Source organism: Ostrea edulis, chromosome 1 (assembly GCF_947568905.1).
Source record: "Ostrea edulis chromosome 1, xbOstEdul1.1, whole genome shotgun sequence".
Lineage (NCBI taxonomy): Eukaryota > Metazoa > Mollusca > Bivalvia > Ostreida > Ostreidae > Ostrea > Ostrea edulis.
In genome coordinates this window covers 104,499,558-104,519,920 of record NC_079164.1, presented here as the reverse complement: position 1 = coordinate 104,519,920, position 20,363 = coordinate 104,499,558, and the positions used below count along the sequence as shown (strand labels likewise).

At 34.5% G+C, this 20,363-nt stretch overlaps 1 protein-coding gene across 1 annotated transcript in view; it reads left to right on the top strand.

Annotated features, from left to right (window-relative positions):
- Positions 1 to 12,739: 12,739 nt before the first annotated feature.
- LOC130048556 (uncharacterized) overlaps positions 12,740 to 20,363 on the top strand; it is an 8,063-nt gene continuing 439 nt past the window's right edge. The window contains exons 1-6 of the mRNA XM_056145430.1: positions 12,740 to 12,758; positions 12,837 to 12,931; positions 13,024 to 13,056; positions 13,147 to 13,263; positions 15,378 to 15,410; positions 20,256 to 20,359. Coding sequence (XP_056001405.1) covers positions 12,859 to 12,931; positions 13,024 to 13,056; positions 13,147 to 13,263; positions 15,378 to 15,410; positions 20,256 to 20,359 — 360 coding nt within the window. The 5' untranslated portion in view covers positions 12,740 to 12,758; positions 12,837 to 12,858. The remainder of the gene's footprint in view (positions 12,759 to 12,836; positions 12,932 to 13,023; positions 13,057 to 13,146; positions 13,264 to 15,377; positions 15,411 to 20,255; positions 20,360 to 20,363) is intronic.

Sequence of the window (20,363 nt, the reverse complement as noted above, 5' to 3'; positions counted from 1 at the left end):
TACTGATCACTGTAATATCAACCGGACATACTGATCATTGTAATATCGTACAACCAGACATACTGATCATTGTAATATCGTACAACCGGACATACTGATCATTGTAATATCGTACAACCGGACATACTGATCATTGTAATATCGTACAACCAGACATACTGATCATTGTAATATCAACCGGACATACTGATCATTGTAATATCAACCGGACATACTGATCATTGTAATATCAACCGGACATACTGATCATTGTAATATCGTACAACCGGACATACTGATCATTGTAATATCGTACAACCGGACATACTGATCATTGTAATATCGTACAACCAGACATACTGATCACTGTAATATCATACAACCGGACATACTGATCATTGTAATATCATACAACCGGACATACTGATCATTGTAATATCAACCGGACATACTGATCACTGTAATATCGTACAACCGGACATATTGATCATTGTAATATCGTACAACCAGACATACTGATCATTGTAATATCAACCGGACATACTGATCATTATAATATCAACCGGACATACTGATCACTGTAATATCGTACAACCAGACATACTGATCATTGTAATATCAACCGGACATACTGATCATTGTAATATCAACCGGACATACTGATCACTGTAATATAAACCCGACATACTGATCATTGTAATATCATACAACCGGACATACTGATCACTGTAATATCGTACAACCGGACATACTGATCATTGTAATATCAACCGGACATACTGATCATTGTAATATCATACAACCAGACATACTGATCATTGTAATATCAACCGGACATACTGATCATTGTAATATCATACAACCAGACATATTGATCATTGTAATATCAACCGGACATACTGATCATTGTAATATCAACCGGACATACTGATCACTGTAATATCAACCCGACATACTGATCATTGTAATATCAACCGGACATACTGATCACTGTAATATCATACAACCGGACATACTGATCATTGTAATATCGTACAACCGGACATACTGATCATTGTAATATCATACAACCAGACATACTGATTATTGTAATATCATACAACCGGACATACTGATCATTGTAATATCAACCAGACATACTGATCATTGTAATATCAACCGGACATACTGATCATTGTAATATCGTACAACCGGACATACTGATTATTGTAATATCATACAACCGGACATACTGATCATTGTAATATCAACCGGACATACTGATCATTGTAATATCGTAATATCAACCGGACATACTGATTATTGTAATATCATACAACCGGACATACTGATCATTGTAATATCAACCGAACATGCTGATCATTGTAATATCATACAACCGGACATACTGATCATTGTAATATCATACAACCGGACATACTGATCATTGTAATATCAACCAGACATACTGATCATTGTAATATCATACAACCGGACATACTGATCATTGTAATATCATACAACCGGACATACTGATCATTGTAATATCATACAACCGGACATACTGATCACTGTAATATCGTACAACCAGACATACTGATCATTGTAATATCATACAACCGGACATACTGATCATTGTAATATCAACCGGACATACTGATCATTGTAATATCGTACAACCAGACATACTGATCACTGTAATATCAACCAGACATACTGATCATTGTAATATCAATCGGACATACTGATCATTGTAATATCAACCAGACATACTGATCATTGTAATATCAACCAGACATACTGATCATTGTAATATCAACCGGACATACTGATCATTGTAATATCAAGCGGACATACTGATCATTGTAATATCAACCAGACATACTGATCATTGTAATATCGTACAACCAGACATACTGATCATTGTAATATCAACCGGACATACTGATCATTGTAATATCAACCGGACATACTGATCATTGTAATATCGTACAACCGGACATACTGATGATTGTAATATCAACCGGACATACTGATCATTGTAATATCAACCGGACATACTGATCATTGTAATATCATACAACCGGATATACTGGTCACTGTAATATTAACTGGACATACTGATCATTGTAATATCGTACAACTGGACATACTGATCATTGTAATATCAACCGGACATACTGATCATTGTAATATCATACAACCGAACATACTGATCACTGTAATATCAACCGGACATACTGATCATTGCAATATCGTACAACTGGACATACTGATCATTGTAATATCAACCGGACATTCTGATCATTGTAATATCGTACAACTGGACATACTGATCATTGTAATATCAACCGGACATACTGATCATTGTAATATCGTACAACCAGACATACTGATTATTGTAATATCAACCGGACATACTGATCATTGTAATATCAACCGGACATACTGATCATTGTAATATCGTACAACCTGACATACTGATCATTGTAATATCGTACAACCGGACATACTGATCATTGTAATATCATATAACCAGACATACTGATCATTGTAATATCGTACAACCAGACATACTGATCATTGTAATATCAACCGGACATACTGATCATTGTAATATCGTACAACCGGACATACTGATCATTGTAATATCATACAACCAGACATACTGATCATTGTAATATCAACCGGACATACTGATCATTGTAATATCGTACAACCAGACATACTGATCATTGTAATATCAACCGGACATACTGATCATTGTAATATCAACTGGACATACTGACCATTGTAATATCAACCAGACATACTGATCATTGTAATATCATACAACCAGACATACTGATCATTGTAATATCAACCGGACATACTGATCATTGTAATATCATACAACCAGACATACTGATCATTGTAATATCAACCGGACATACTGATCATTGTAATATCGTACAACCAGACATACTGGTCATTGTAATATCAACCGGACATACTGATCATTGTAATATCAACCGGACATACTGATCATTGTAATATCGTACAACCGGACATACTGATCATTGTAATATCAACCGGACATACTGATCATTGTAATATCAACCGGACATACTGATCATTGTAATATCATACAACGGGATATACTGATCACTGTAATATGAACTGAACATACTGATCATTGTAATATCGTACAACTGGACATACTGATCATTGTAATATCAACCGGACATACTGATCATTTTAATATCATACAACCGAACATACTGATCACTGTAATATCAACCGGACATACTGATCATTGTAATATCGTACAACTGGACATACTGATCATTGTAATATCAACCGGACATTCTGATCATTGTAATATCGTACAACTGGACATACTGATCATTGTAATATCAACCGGACATACTGATCATTTTAATATCATACAACCGAACATACTGATCACTGTAATATCAACCGGACATACTGATCATTGTAATATCGTACAACTGGACATACTGATCATTGTGATATCAACCGGACATTCTGATCATTGTAATATCGTACAACTGGACATACTGATCATTGTAATATCAACCGGACATACTGATCATTGTAATATCGTACAACCAGACATACTGATCATTGTAATATCAACTGGACATACTGATCACTGTAATATGAACTGGACATACTGATCATTGTAATATCAACCGAACATACTGATCATTGTAATATCGTACAACCAGACATACTGATCATTGTAATATCAACCGGACATACTGATCATTGTAATATCGTACAACCAGACATACTGATCATTGTAATATCGTACAACCGGACATACTGATCATTGTAATATCGTACAACCGGACATACTGATCATTGTAATATCAACCGGACATACTGATCATTGTAATATCATACAACCGGACATACTGATCATTGTAATATCGTACAACCGGACATACTGATCATTGTAATATCGTACAACCGGACATACTGATCGTTGTAATATCGTAATATGGAGTATTTTCTGGATTGGTATCGGGGAGTATTAATACAGCGAGAAGCAATGCCTCGCATAGTTTGGTTATTTTTTTTTTATTTTTTTTTATTTTTTTTTTTTTTTTTTTTACAATATTTGAAAAAGGAAGGGGAAAAAAACATGCAATAGGATTTTCTTTTTATGAGAGATGAGTGCACGTATTCAACATTCATATGTTTTTTTTAATCTACTTTCTTAATGGACCATTAGAAATAAGTGTTTGTTGTTTTGAATTGCCAGTGCATTTTGAGCATTCTTAATCACATTAGAACATGCTCCTGTGATACGTGATACTCTGATGCGAACTTCAATGAATAAACTATGTTGTAATCTTTATTTTAAAAAACCGTAATATTTCAATCCAAGGTTAAAATGTGGGCATTCACTTTTCATGGGATTTTAACGTTTTAATTAAGAAGTTGTAGAATTCTCCATGGAAAATATTGGTGCTTAGTTATCCTTCCAGTACGAACAAAGCAAGTATGAAACTGCAAATTAACACTGAAATACAAAAAGACATTGACGTGTTCAATCTTACAGATTCAATGTATATAGAATAAGAGGGCAACAGGCCTTATCGATCAAATGAGCATTAGTCTATTATCTATAAAGGATCAAGTAAGTGTTACATACGAAAAGACCTATATATAGGAGTCAAATTTCATTTCTTTAAAAATCGACTTCCTGGAGGGCCAATATTTTCCCCAGTGACCCTTTTCGATATTCTTTTAGAATAGCAAGCTCAGCACAACGTCACAATCAATGTCATTACGTAATAGATACATGTAACCTAGGTTTTTCACAATGCTGTGCGAATTATTTCCTCCTGATTACAGAGGGCGCACAGCACATTACGGTCCCCGACTGATGGTGTCATCTAAGGAATAGATAGAAACTTTACTATTTCTGGTTGTAATTAATTGCCATTTAAGGATTATTTCTAAAATTTAAGTGTAATGACTTAAACAAGAGGCCCACAGTCCTTATCGGTCACCTGAAAAATGGGCTATGAAATCTAGAAAAAAATTCCTGTTCTAAATATCTAAGCTAAATTCTAATGTTCAGCAACAGTATAAAACAAAATGTGTTCTTAAAACTTCACTGCTCTCAAAAGTGCATACACTGATGAAAGGCTTTAAATAATAGGTGTATTAGCATTAAAACATCAAAAGATATGACTAATTTGGACTCATCTTAAAGTCATAACCCTGGGTTGTGAAATTCACCATTTTTTGTACATCCTTTTCTGCTATTCCTAGGTATGCATTTAGATTTTATATAGTATCAGCAAACTTACACATATATACTATATACTAAGTTTGGCCCCACCCTGGGGTAAAAACCCTTACTCCCTTACTCTAGGGAAAATCAAATTTACAATTTTGGTAAAGGTCTACCTGCTCTATCCATTTAGTTTCAATTTAGTATTAAAAGCACTAAAGAAAATGTTATTTAAGTGTTTTACACATAAACACTGTATAACAAATTAGGCCCTGCCCTGGGGCCATAACCCCTACCCTTGGGATCATGAAATTTACAAGTTTGGTAGAGGCCTTCCTGCTCTACATCACTATGCATTTAGGTTTTCTTACATGTGTGTGGTTCTTCAGAAGAAGATTTTTGAAAAATTGTCATCTGGGGGGCGGTTTTTGCCCTGCCCTTACGGTCCCAGGGGTGCAGGAAATCTGAAATTTACAATTTATGTTCCTCTTGTTCCAAAGACGTTTCATACTAAATTTGAAAAGAATTGGAATGATAGTTATCAAGAAGGTAAGAATGTCTATTGTTCACACACCAAATAACTGAACATTTTGGCCCCAACCTGATACCAAAACCCCTACCCTTGGGATCATCAAATCTACAATTTTGTTAACGGACTACCTGTTCTTTCTTACTATCTATTTACTTTCAATTTAGTATCGTTTTACACATAAACACTATATACCAAGTTTGGCCCCGCCCTGGGATCAGAACCCCTACCCGGGGATCATGAAATTTACAATTTTGGTAGAGGCCTTCCTGATTTACATCACTATACATTTAGTTTTTCTTACATGTGTGTGGTTCTTGAGAAAAAGATTTTTGAAAATTGGTCAATTTTGGGCAGTTTTTGCCCCACCCCAAGGGTCCCAGGGGTGCTGGAGTCCTGAAATATAAAATTAATGTCCCCTTTGTCCCAATGATGCTTCATACGAAATTTAAAAATAATTGGAATGATAGTTATCAAAAATAAGTTAAAAATGTCTACTGTTCACACACTTAATAGCTGAATATTTTGGCCCCAACCTGATACCAAAACCCCTACCCCTGGAATAACCAAATTTACAATTTTGGTAAAGGACTACCTCTTCTTTCTTACTATCTATTTATTATCAATTTAATATCAATAGCATTAAAGAAGATGTAATTTAAGTGTTTTACACATAAACACTATATAACAAGATTTGCCCCGCCCTGGGGTCAGAACCCCTACCCCGGGGATCATGAATTTTACAATTTTGGTAGAGGCCTTCCTGCTCTACATCACTATGGATTTGGTTTTTCTTACATGTGTGTGGTTCTTGAAAAGAAGATTTTTGAAAATTGATCAATTTTGGGCGGTTTTTGCCCCACCCCTAGGGCCCCAGAGGTGCTGGAGTCCTGCAATTTACAATTTATGTCCCCCTTGTCCCAATGATGCGTCATACCAAATTTGAAAAGAATTGGACTGGTAGTTATTAAGTTAAAAATGTTCAATTGTTAACGCACGACGACGGACGAAAACCAATATTGCAATAGGTCACCTGAGTTTACTCAGGTGACCTAAAAATAGTACAACTGAAGAAAACTATTTTAGTAAATGATGACATTTATATGTGTCCTTGTGTGATTTTCTCGCACGCGGGGTATCCTCATGACGTAGCAGGGTGTAGTCCTCGACTTCTTTAGATCAGGATATCTTTAGTATATCAGCAATTTTTCATTATCAATTTTTATCAATACTTTCAACAACCAAAAACACAAATAAATATGCCTGAAATCACATATGCAAGCGACGCATACATTTACACCATTAGCTTATCATTTCACACTGGACACAACTACTTTTTGTTAAATGTACACCAGGTGCCAATAAACAGACCATGTTAATTATCTAAAATTGGTCTCTATAGAGCATGTACAATGTAATATTTCTGTTAAAATATTTTTTTCGCGTGTTATTCAATCGTTTGAAAATTAAATTTTGCGTAAATCAACTTACATCTCTTACAGCACTGCAATTACTCAAAGGCCTACATTTTTGCAGTTACTCCCCTTACATGCATGCAAGAAAAGACTAATCACGTGGCCCACTTCATGTTACAAAAAATTGAATGTGAATTAGAATGTGACAGGGCCGTAAATTACATGGAGGCAGAGGAGGCAGCTGCCTCCTCCAACTTTTGAGCCAAAAAAATTTAAAATTTAAAGTTCATTAGAATTTATGTTGTTTCCAATAACTAAGAACATGATACCTCCCTTAAAAAGCATTCCAAATCTTTCTTTTAGAATGAGTTAGTCAAGTAACATCTTAGAAGGCCCTAGAATCAAGGATTTTGCACGAAACGTGTTCAGTGTGCACAAAATGTGCTCAGCGTCTGGGGGCCTGGGCGGCCCCCAGACCCCCGCCTAATTTCCTGCCTCCTCCAAATTGAAGGTTAATTTACGGCCCTGTGTGAATTAGTACTGCCATATAAGGAAGAGTATATATATATATATATATATATATATATATATAAAGCACTAAATAATCACAATTAGGTACTGAAAATTTTCGACCCAGCCCGGGGTCGAACCAGCGACCTGTGGCACCCACCGCCTAGCAAGACTGTCAAACCAGTGCGTAAGTCCACTCGGTCACAACGACTTCCCTGGAAAGGAAGTTTTATTATGCTCCTAAAGCGCTACTTATACACACTGATGCAATCTCACACAGTCGCTGTGTCATTCAGTGTTTAAGATATTTTATAAGGAGAGTGGATCTCTCAATGCAATTGTATAGAATATTTAATATAAAGCACAAACAAACAATTATAACACCCAACCTTACGTTTACCCCTAGGATCTAAACGATACATGTGATAATCAATTAATTAATATATAAAGCACTAAATAATCACAACTAGGTACTGAAAATTTTCGCCCCAGCCCGGGTTCGAACCAGCGACGTACGGCACCCACCGCCTAGCAAGATTGTCAAACCAGTGCGTAAGTCCACTCGGCCACAACGACTTCCCTATATATATATATATGGCTCACGACGACTGTGACCGGTTACCAGGGGATACTTAACTAGAAACACATTCTCTGGTGTGTCTAGGGGTTCGCGTTTACATGCCTTTCTCTTAATTTTACATTCTAATATATATAGGAAGATAGGAGATTGATCAGTGATCATCAATGTACGTTGTTTTCACCTTTTCATGAATATATATCATGTATATGTATTTAAATGTTAGTGGATGCAATGTTAAACAAAGCATCAAAAGTTAACATACCTGCTAATGTATATATATAGATCCAAACAAATATAAGAGTTATAGGAATTGTTGAAGTAATATTATGGTAAACCAGGTTTCAAAGGTGCTAATATCTGCACAGAATAGCATGAAACTGGATATTATAATCAATATTAAATTCAGATTTAAAATTTAAGACTACATGTTTGGTTAAATTGATCCAATTATATAAAAGTTAATTAAAAGACCCAACACATTTCATATATCAAAAAAAGATAAAGGTCGTCAAAACAGAAACACAAGATGATATGTTGACTGAATGCTATATTGACGTCAAATATGGAAATGGGAACATCAGCTGAGCAGGTAATGACATGATTTAAGGTGGCGTGTGTGAAACATCCCGAGTCAACCAAAGCATCACAACTATCACTGGTCAAACTTAAAAAAAATAAAAAAAAAATAATGCAAATTACATCTCGGATTTTGTGCCGTGTTGACTCGAGTTCCGATAAAAATCTCCACCAACGAGATATTCGTTTAAAATATGACATGATATAGTATTTATAGTATATAAGGTTATTTTAGAATTAATTGTACATGTGCTACGTCCTACATCAATCGATATAATACTTTGTCTTTCACAGACGTAAAACGAATGCTGATTATGGAACGCCCATTTGAATGTATACCCAAATGAAAATATCTCCATTGCTGATTCATGAAAATCTCTCAAATTGATCTTAACACATCTCTCAATCAAATTAGAGATACACGTACATATGTATATAGATCTGTTGTTTGCCGTTTCTGTGTTCTTGAACTTTTAACAATGCAAAGAATAATGTTTTAAGTACAATCAAATGACCTCATGTCGTTATTTATGGGTGAAACTGACCCTCTATCTTATCCAATTCTTCTGTGATATTTATGACTAGTTCTGTATTCATTACAGTATTTGCATTAGTTTCTTGAATACACGAATTAATTATCTTCGAAACACCATCAATGACACAGGAAAACCGTGCCGGACAGGAGTTTATCTTACTCTGTGAAAATACATGTCAAATAAGTTGATTGCAACATCACAAATACCAAATATTACAAAATAACACAAAAGCACGTGTAAATAATGCCTAAATCTCACAGGATACATGGTATACATGTTACACAAGATACTGAAGAGACAACTTTATCACTTAATTAAATGAGATTGCGATCAATGATTTACGAGATTGGAAGCCCGGTCACAATACAAGATGATCTGTTGTATGAAAGATTCCATTTGATGAATGGCTCTAACAAAGTTTATGTACTTTATAAAGCAATCTTTTAATAGGAACCAAGAACATAAACCTAAAATATAAATGTCTCTAATGGCGCTTTAATGATATCCAAACAGTTTTCAATCACGTGCAATCGATGAGAATGTACTTCAGCATTTCTTGGATTACCGTGTTGTCTTGTCCTACATTAGGAAAAAAAAGATCACCGAGGACCAAATTACAGGATGTCGCGTGACTAGGAAGCCGACATTCTATAGCACGGGATAGGTCTATATCAGTAACAAATGACGCTACACGTTTTTATAGTAACATAATGCATAAATTGCGTATTTCTGTTCATATGTATATGCATTATGGAAATTCAGCTGAAAATTGGAATTGTTTTTTATTTAATGCAGTACTTCAAGTACACACTACAATGCTTATATCAACAATTTTAGATGAGGTACCACAGAACCGTAATAGTGATGATTCGTTATCGTGCCAGTCGTGACACGGGACATTCTATTTTAAACGACCCGCAACTTTAAGCCTTTTGTGAAGGAGCAGTCACTCCTTATTTTTATGTCACGTCCAAGGTACAAAGTGGGCTCCAACCCACGACCTCCATGTCAATAAGCAAACTGCACGAGATTTAATTTCTCGCACACGAAGCAAACTACACGAGATTGAATTTCTCGTACACGAAGCAAACTGCACGAGATTTAATTTCTTGGACCAGAAGTAAACTGCACGAGATTGAATTTCTCGTACACGAAGCAAACTGCACGAGATTGAATTTCTCGTACACGAAGCAAACTGCACGAGATTTAATTTCTTGGACACGAAGCAAACTGCACGAGATTGATTTCCCGGACACGAAGCAAACTGCACGAGATTGATTTCCCGGACACGATGCAAACTGCACGAGATTGATTTCCCGGACACAAAGCAAACTGCACGAGATTGAATTTCCCGGACGCGAAGCAAACTACACGAGATTTAATTTCCCGGACACGAAGCAGAATTTCCCGAACACAAAGCATAATGCACAATAGTGAATATACATGTACACATCAATGGATATATTTTGAAAATTACAGCAGCTTTAATAAACGAACAACGAGAGATAATTCATCAAGTGCCAGATTGTTCAAGACGAGCAGGAGTGCAATAAATGATTTCTAACGACATATCGGTGAACAAAACGATGCATCTCCTTGCGGTGATCGGCCCCTATTAGCGAAATAGCTATATAAGATGACACTTTAATTGAATGAGACTTCCCTTGGTTAAAGGGGATGACACTGACAACTTGTATTGGCCATTGATTTTCCATCACAAGATGTGATTAATCAACACTGTGTAACAGCAATTTGATCCCCTTTAGACCGAGCTCACTCTAATACATTTATCTTCACCTGCTGGATTTTAGAACTGTATAAATTCAAACCATCCGTTATAGGTCAATTGATATTTAGACCTGTATAAATCTAACTACTAAATATTTGATAGGACTGCTGATGCAAAATATTTTACCGAACCTTTCTAAAAAAAATTACAAACATTGCATTATTCCACTTGATATGATTACTCTATTGCACTTGTGAGTAAAATGTTGTACCAGACACAGTGTCAGGAAATTCCCCGATTCTAGTAAAAAATAGATACTGGCACACTGATTTTGACTACGGATAACCTGATCAGGATACAGGGCTCACGGCGGGTGTGACCGGTCAACAGGGGATGCTCACTCCTCCTAGGTACCTGATCCCACCTCTGGTGTGTCCAGGGTCCATGTTTGCCCATCTCTCTATTTTGTATTGCTTATAGAAGTTTTGAGATTGATCACTGTTTGTTATCTTCACCTTTAATAATCATATTTGTTTTATTTTATCATTGGAGTTAAACAATTACCAATACAGTACAGAACTTTCAAATATGTTGATTGATTGAATATTGTTTAACATCCCTCTCGAGAATTGTTCACTCATATGGAGACGCTACAAATGCCGGTGAAGGGCTGTAAAATATAGGCATATCATCGGCGCTCATGGCCTTTGAGCAGGGAAGGTTCTTTATTGTGCCACACCTGCTGTGACATGGACCCTCGGGTTTTGCGATCTCATCCGAAGGGCTGCTCCATTTAGTCGCATCTTACTACAAGCAAGGGGTACTGAGGACCTATTCTAACCCGGATTCTCACGAGACAACTTTCGAATACGAGTTAAATGAAACAGGGTGGCCAAAAAATGTCCGTGAAAAGACGAGTATATCAAAAATATTAAACTTAATCACTTGTTAAACAACAAAACTATAATGCACGTATTAATAAACAGTTGGTGTCATACATGTTTGATTCTTCATTTCTTAATGGAGCTTAATACACGAACTACAAATAGTTTGTCGCCAAACTATACCAATGTATGACATGCTATTCCTACCATTAAGAAAATATACATGGACTTTTGTAGGGACGTTGTGATGTTAAATTTGATAAAACTTGGTTTCTCATAACGGGGTTCGAACACACTATCGCAAGTTCATCTGACGAGACGAGCATTCTTCTTGACTACCAGTTCAGACAACAAGCAGCGTAATTATCATTCAGAAATTACGGACAAGGACTCTGTGGGGGAAAAAAAGGTTGCAATGTATATTAAGCGGCCTGGGTGAGCAATGTGATTATTCATTTCTTAATTTTGGCCACTGACCCATTGGATAAGTGTTCTTTGTTGCATAATTGTGTTGCTGTTGTAAAGTTGAAACGCTTAATTTATTCGTATTAGCCATGTTGAAACTGTAAAGACACCATCATAAAAAAAAACTGAGATAGAAAACTTTCAAAAAAATAATAGTATTGTTTTGCCTGTGGCTGCATGTGGTTATTTTTCACAGTATCATCAATGTGATTGCCCCCACAACATGTTTGGCACTGATAAATATGTCATCGATATAACCCATTTAAACTCTCCTATAAAATAAAACAATATGATAATCAGATTAGAGGTGTCTGAAGTGTTCAAGGTAAGGCAGACCCTTTTTTTTTGTGTAACAGTATTTCCGTATGAAGTTTCATTTGATTGCTCTTTTTTTCTCTTACAGCATACACCGACGAAAGGAAGAGATGGGTTTAGAAAAATATCTCATCATTTTTGTTTGTATGCTCCAAGCAGCATTATGTGCAGAAGAGGAATGGGGTAAAAGAGTTCAACTCATTATGATATATCTATAATGCTTATAGAGTGATATTGCTCTTAATTTCTAATAACTGGGTTTTGTTTTTTCACAGATAATTGTCGGTTTAAATCAGGAAATTTCAAAGGTAACACAACGTCAGATAATTATATAGATCTTGATATTTAGATGCGAAGATTTTTTTTACGTTTAAATAATCAATCTATTCGTCTCCTAGGATGTCCCCATGAAGGTATGTGTATACCTTTTGGAAAGGAATGGGCTGTTCGTGGGGGAGAAGTCATTCGATGTGTGGGAAACAAGAAAAAGTTCTACTTGGAAGCAGTCAAGGGAGGTAATGACTTTCTTGGTTATTTTGTCTAAATATGAAAGCTCCATTACACGTACATGTACTGGTAGTTGGACTGATAAAACATGTGTCGATTCAGTTAGTTTGGTTTTGAAGACTTCCATCTTATGGCATGCAGCTACAATATTCACACAACGGATATGTTGAAAAAAAAAGAAGAGATATTCAGTTTGAGTTAACAAGTATGAAAACAATTTCACTTTGATTTCGATTTACACGTTCGGTGTATTAAGACGGATAACGACACCAACATTTTATATTGTCTTTTATGCTTATGGAGTAAGATTTTACCATCAAAAGAATAATACAAGCCTTCAATTATTTTTCTTTGTGTTCTTTCCGGAATGATAAAAAGGGTGTTTTGTTTGCAACTAAGATATTGTAGAGTCCATATTTTGCTGTAATTTGACGCATGATATGGATATCTAATAAAAATGATACCTTTTAGACTCGGATAGACGTTCCAAGTTTTAAATGAAAATATTCATGAATATTAAAAATGTAATTATTTGTTACCACGGCAAAAATCTTCAAAACTTATGTCAATTAGATGAAAGATATATTAAACATACATATTTTGATAAGTAATTGAAATGAATTAAATGGCCAAAATTAAGAAATTTGATTATTTGCATTCAATTTTGATCGGGATCGGTACATTTTCCTCGGGTTTGATTTAGAGTCAATATTTTTCGAAAAGTTAGTCTTTTCATTTTTATATCTATTCAGATATGTTTATCTAATATATCTTTTTTCTAAATGGTATTTTTCTTGAGGATTTTAGCAGTAGATTTAAAGAGTAACATTTATAAGGTTTATAAATGTTGTTTTTTTTTCAATAAAAAAAAAAATTAGAAACCTGAGATTATTTGGCGTGTTTTATTAGATATTCATATCACAGCAAAATTTGGATATTAAAATCTCGGATTTGCAAACAATATGCTTTTTTACTATTCAGGAAAAACCACACACAAACAAAAATCAATGAAATAATTGAAAGCTTTTATCATTCTTTCGATGGTAATATGCTTCAAGTGAAGAGTTTTAACGAGCCATTAAATAAAATTTTGAACTGGCTTACATTTTCCACAATAATGTGCGAGTTAATTCCTTCTGCTTACAGAGGTCTGTCGTTTTTTAAAAAAAAAACACCCAAAAAACCGGATTACTTCTAATATTCTCGGTATTAATTGCATGATAACTTCGACAGAAATAAATGTCAAACACGGCTATACCCCCCCCCCCCTTCCCATCTCTACAACTTGATGAAGTGCACATTTAAAACATTTTCTCCATAAAATTGATGAAACTGAACATTGTTTTTGTTTTGTCATAAATATAATACAAACTGTTAAAAAGAATTTGGTATCGTAAATTTTTATTATTATACACAGTTAATAGTATTTATGTGAAGCATAGGACCGCAATGGTAAGCACGACCCCCAACTCCCGGTGTAAGGGGAGTAACCGCAAAAATGTAGGTCATTAACGATCAACCTTAAAAGGTACCAACGATAAAGGCAAATGTTAGAACATTTTTACGTCAGTTTCTCTTAAACATGTGTTCAAATTTCCGGAACAATGAATACTTCTCAGCTAAAAACGTAATCATGAAATCAAATAGATAGGTAGATATGAAAATGTGAACGACCTTTCACATGCCCGAATACTTAGATATATGTAGCATGAGACAAACTACACTGTGCATGTATTTTTAAAAGGTAGGCTATTTTATAATTGATGGTTGTATATTGTTTCACGTCCCGCTCGAGAATTTTTCACTCATATGGTAGACGTCACCATTGCCTGTGTGAAAGGTTGCAAATTTAGGTCTATGCTTGGCGCTTATGGCCTTTGAATAGGAGGGATCTTTCATGTTCCACACCTGCTGTGCCAAGGGGAGACGGCTTTTGTGGTCTCATCCGAAGTCATCTAGTCGCCTCTTACGACTAACAGGGGGTACTGAGGGCCTATGCTAACCGGGTCCCCACGGGGTGACAATTGAAAATAAATCCAGTAACTGAATGAATATAAGAAATGTACCGATGAAAACAACAAGCTGGAAAGTTTTTAGTATTCTATTCATATTTCATTTACAGGCTTTTGTAAAGACAATTTTGGAGGATTTAAAGGTAAGAAAGAAATAGAAGGAAATAGAATAATTCTTCACTTGCTTTATATTTGTTATCTTTGATGTAAACATCATCATCAAAATACCTATTTTGGTCACGCGATGTACATGTATATACATGTACGTTTATAAATGGTTCTGCAGGAAAACATAATGCTGGATTTTCAGCTCACCTGAGTTGAAAGCTCAAGTGAGTTTTTCTGATCGCCTGTTGTCCGTCGTCTGTCCATCTGTCTGTAAACTTTAAATTTTACATTTTCGACTTCTCCAGAACCACTGGGCCAATTTCAACCAAACTTGGCCAAAAGCATTCTTGTGTGAAGGGCTTTCAAGTTTATTCAAATGAAGGGTCATGTCCCTTTCAAAGGGGAGATAACCACAAAAATGCGAAAATAGGGTGGGGTCATTTTAAAATTTTCTCAAGAACCACTGGGCCCGAAAAACTGAAATTTATATGAAACCTTCCTGACACAGTGCAGATTCAAGTTTGTTCAAAGCATGCCCCCCCCCCCCCCCGGGGGGGGGGGGGGGGGGTTGGGGGGTTGGATGGGACCATAATAAGGGATCAAAGTTATACATTCAAATATATAGGGAAAATATTTAAAAATCTTCTCCAGAACCACTGAGCCAGAAAAGCTGATATTTACATGAAAGCTTCATGACATACATGTAGTGCAGATTTAAGTTTGTTAAAATCATAGGATGGGGCCACAAGGGGGGATCAAAGTTTTGCATACAAATGTATATGGAAAATCTTTGAAAATCTTCTTCTCAAAAACTACTGTGCCAGGAAAGTGGAAATATACATGAAAGCTTTCTGACATAGTGCAAATTCAAGTTTGTTCAAATCATAGTCCCCCCCGGGGGGGGGGGGGGGGGCAGAATGGGGCCACAAGTGGGGATCAAAGTTTTACATAGAAATATATATTTAAAATCTTTGAAAATCTTCTTCTCAAAAACTACTGGGCCAAGAAAGTGGAAATTTACACGAAAGCTTTCCTAACATAGTGCTGATTGAAGTTTGTTAAAAAGCATTGCCCCCGAGGATAGGATAGGGCCACAATAGGGGATCAAAGTTGTACATACAAATATATAGGGAAAATCTTTAAAAATCTTCTTCTCAAAAACTATTGGGCCAGGAAAGCTGAGATTTACATGACAGCTTTCTGACAAAGTGCACATTCAAGTTTGTTCAAATCATGGCCCCAGAGGGTTGGATGGGGCCATAATAGGAGATTAAAGTTTTACATACAAATATATAGGGAAAATCTTTAAAAATCTTCTTCTCAAGAACGACTGAGCCAGAAAAGCCGATATTTACATGAATGCTTCATGACATAGTGCAGATTTAAGTTTGTTAAAATCATGGTCCCGGGGGTAGGATGGGGCCACAAGGGGGATCAAAGTTTTGTATACAAATATATTGGGAAAATCTTTAAAAATCTTCTTCTCAAAAACTACTGGGCCAGGAAAGTGGAAATTTACACGAAAGCTTCCTGACATAGTGCCCCCGGGGGTTGGATCGGGCCACAATAGGAATCAAAGTTTTGCATGCGAATATATAGGAAAAATCTTTAAATATGAACCAAGGTGACTCAGGTGAGTGATGTGTCCCATGGGCCTCTTGTTTTTAAAATAAAAATAACAAGTATTTATATATGAACATAAGATATGAATTTGAATGGGGAAAAAAATAATTTTAGTGGTGTTGCATTGCCTCACTTTTGATTGCCGAGGGCTTGCTTTGTGTTCAATTGTGTCTTACCATTATCAAGAAACATGAAATCATATTAAAATTTCATTATAAACTATTTAATTAGATTTATTTATTTGATATTTAGGGGGGGGGGGGGGTATAACATCGTTCCAAAAAATTATGGACATATTTCATCATTCCTTCATTGGACTCTGATATTGTCTCTTGACAAATCGGAGTACACGTAATAAAGATACTCTCTGTTACATGTATTGATGATACTGACAACCCTCGTATTTCCGTTTCCATCATATCCTCAAATGAACAATCCAAGTATTTTAACCCATTTTTGAGAAATCAGAAGGAGGTCCTGTAGTAAGGACCTACCTTAACAACTGTTAATATTGCTATTTTAATTTTGGTTTATTGAATTTAAGGAATATTACAACCCATCGATATTTTACTCATATGAGGAACTTTGGACTCTGCCTACATTGTTAAGGCTTCTGAAAAAGTTCAACTTGTGAATTTTGCCTCTAATACTGGCATTTGGCAGCCAATCGTCATAATATATACACTTGTAATAAAGTATAAGATCTGAAATTTTGGAAAGATTAATGACACAAAAACTGCTTTTATTTTAAAAAGAAGTGAACGTCATTTTGAAAGATATTATTAAAAGAAAATTTCATCGTATAGGGACATTGTATCATAAATTGACAACTTCTATTAATTGTATAGGGAGATTGTATCATACATTGACAACTCCTATTAATCGTATTGGGAGATTGTATCATAAATTGATAACTTCTATTGGTTGTATAGGGAGATTGTATCATAAACTGATAACTTCTATTGATTGTATAGGGAGATTGTATCATACATTGACAACTCCTATTAATCGTATAGGGAGATTGTATCATAAATTGATAACTTCTATTGATTGTATAGGGAGACTGTATCATAAATTGATAACTTCTATTGGTTGTATAGGGAGATTGTATCATAAACTGATAACTTCTATTGATTGTATAGGGAGATTGTATCATACATTGACAACTCCTATTAATCGTATAGGGAGATTGTATCATAAACTGATAACTTCTATTGATTGTATAGGGAGATTGTATCATAAATTGATAACTTCTATTGATTGTATCATAAATTGATAACTTCTATTGATTGTATAGGGAAATTGTATCATAAATTGATAACTTCTATTGATTGTATAGGGAGACTGTATCATAAATTGATAACTTCTATTGATTGTATCATACATTGATAACTTCTATTGATTGTATAGGGAGATTGTATCATAAATTCATAACTTCTATTGATTGTATCATACATTGATAACTTCTATTGATTGTATAGGGAGATTGTATCATACATTGACAACTCCTATTAATCGTATTGGGAGATTGTATCATAAATTGATAACTTCTATTGGTTGTATAGGGAGATTGTATCATAAACTGATAACTTCTATTGATTGTATAGGGAGATTGTATCATACATTGACAACTCCTATTAATCGTATAGGGAGATTGTATCATAAATTGATAACTTCTATTGATTGTATAGGGAGATTGTATCATAAATTGATAAATTCTTTTGATTGTATAGGGAGATTGTATCATAAACTGATAACTTCTATTGATTGTATAGGGAGATTGTATCATACATTGACAACTCCTATTAATCGTATAGGGAGATTGTATCATAAATTGATAACTTCTATTGATTGTATAGGGAGATTGTATCATACATTGACAACTCCTATTAATCGTATAGGGAGATTGTATCATAAATTGATAACTTCTATTGATTGTATCATAAATTGATAACTTCTATTGATTGTATAGGGAGATTGTATCATACATTGATAACTTCTATTGATTGTATAGGGAGACTGTATCATAAATTGATAACTTCTATTGATTGTATAGGGAGACTGTATCATAAATTGATAACATCTATTGATTGTATAGGGAGATTGTATCATAAATTGATAACTTCTATTGATTGTATCATACATTGATAACTTCTACTGATTGTATAGGGACATTGTATCATAAATTCATAACTTCTATTGATTGTATAGGGAGATTGTATCATAAATTGATAACTTCTATTGATTGTATAGGGAGATTGTATCATAAATTGATAACTTCTATTGATTGTATCATAAATTGATAACTTCTATTGATTGTATAGGGAGATTGTATCATACATTGATAACTTCTATTGATTGTATCATACATTGATAACTTCTATTGATTGTATCATACATTGATAACTTCTATTGATTGTATAGGGAAATTGTATCATAAACTGATAACTTCTATTGATTGTATAGGGAGATTGTATCATACATTGACAACTCCTATTAATCGTATAGGGAGATTGTATCATAAATTGATAACTTCTATTGATTGTATAGGGAGATTGTATCATAAACTGATAACTTCTATTGATTGTATCATAAATTGATAACTTCTATTGATTGTATAGGGAAATTGTATCATAAACTGATAACTTCTATTGATTGTATAGGGAGATTGTATCATACATTGACAACTCCTATTAATCGTATAGGGAGATTGTATCATAAATTGATAACTTCTATTGATTGTATAGGGAGATTGTATCATACATTGACAACTCCTATTAATCGTATAGGGAGATTGTATCATAAATTGATAACTTCTATTGATTGTATCATAAATTGATAACTTCTATTGATTGTATAGGGAGATTGTATCATACATTGATAACTTCTATTGATTGTATAGGGAGACTGTATCATAAATTGATAACTTCTATTGATTGTATAGGGAGACTGTATCATAAATTGATAACTTCTATTGATTGTATAGGGAGATTGTATCATAAATTGATAACTTCTATTGATTGTATCATAAATTGATAACATCTATTGATTGTATAGGGAGATTGTATCATAAATTGATAACTTCTATTGATTGTATCATACATTGATAACTTCTACTGATTGTATAGGGACATTGTATCATAAATTCATAACTTCTATTGATTGTATAGGGAGATTGTATCATAAATTGATAACTTCTATTAATCGTATAGGGATATTGTATCATAAATTGATAACTTCTGTTACCTGTTTTGAAGGATGTCTATACCAGGGTCTCTGTCAGCCATTTGACTTTAATTGGAAAAATTTCGAAGGTGCAACATTACGGTGTACGAAAGATGAAAACAAAGGTTACAAAATCAGAA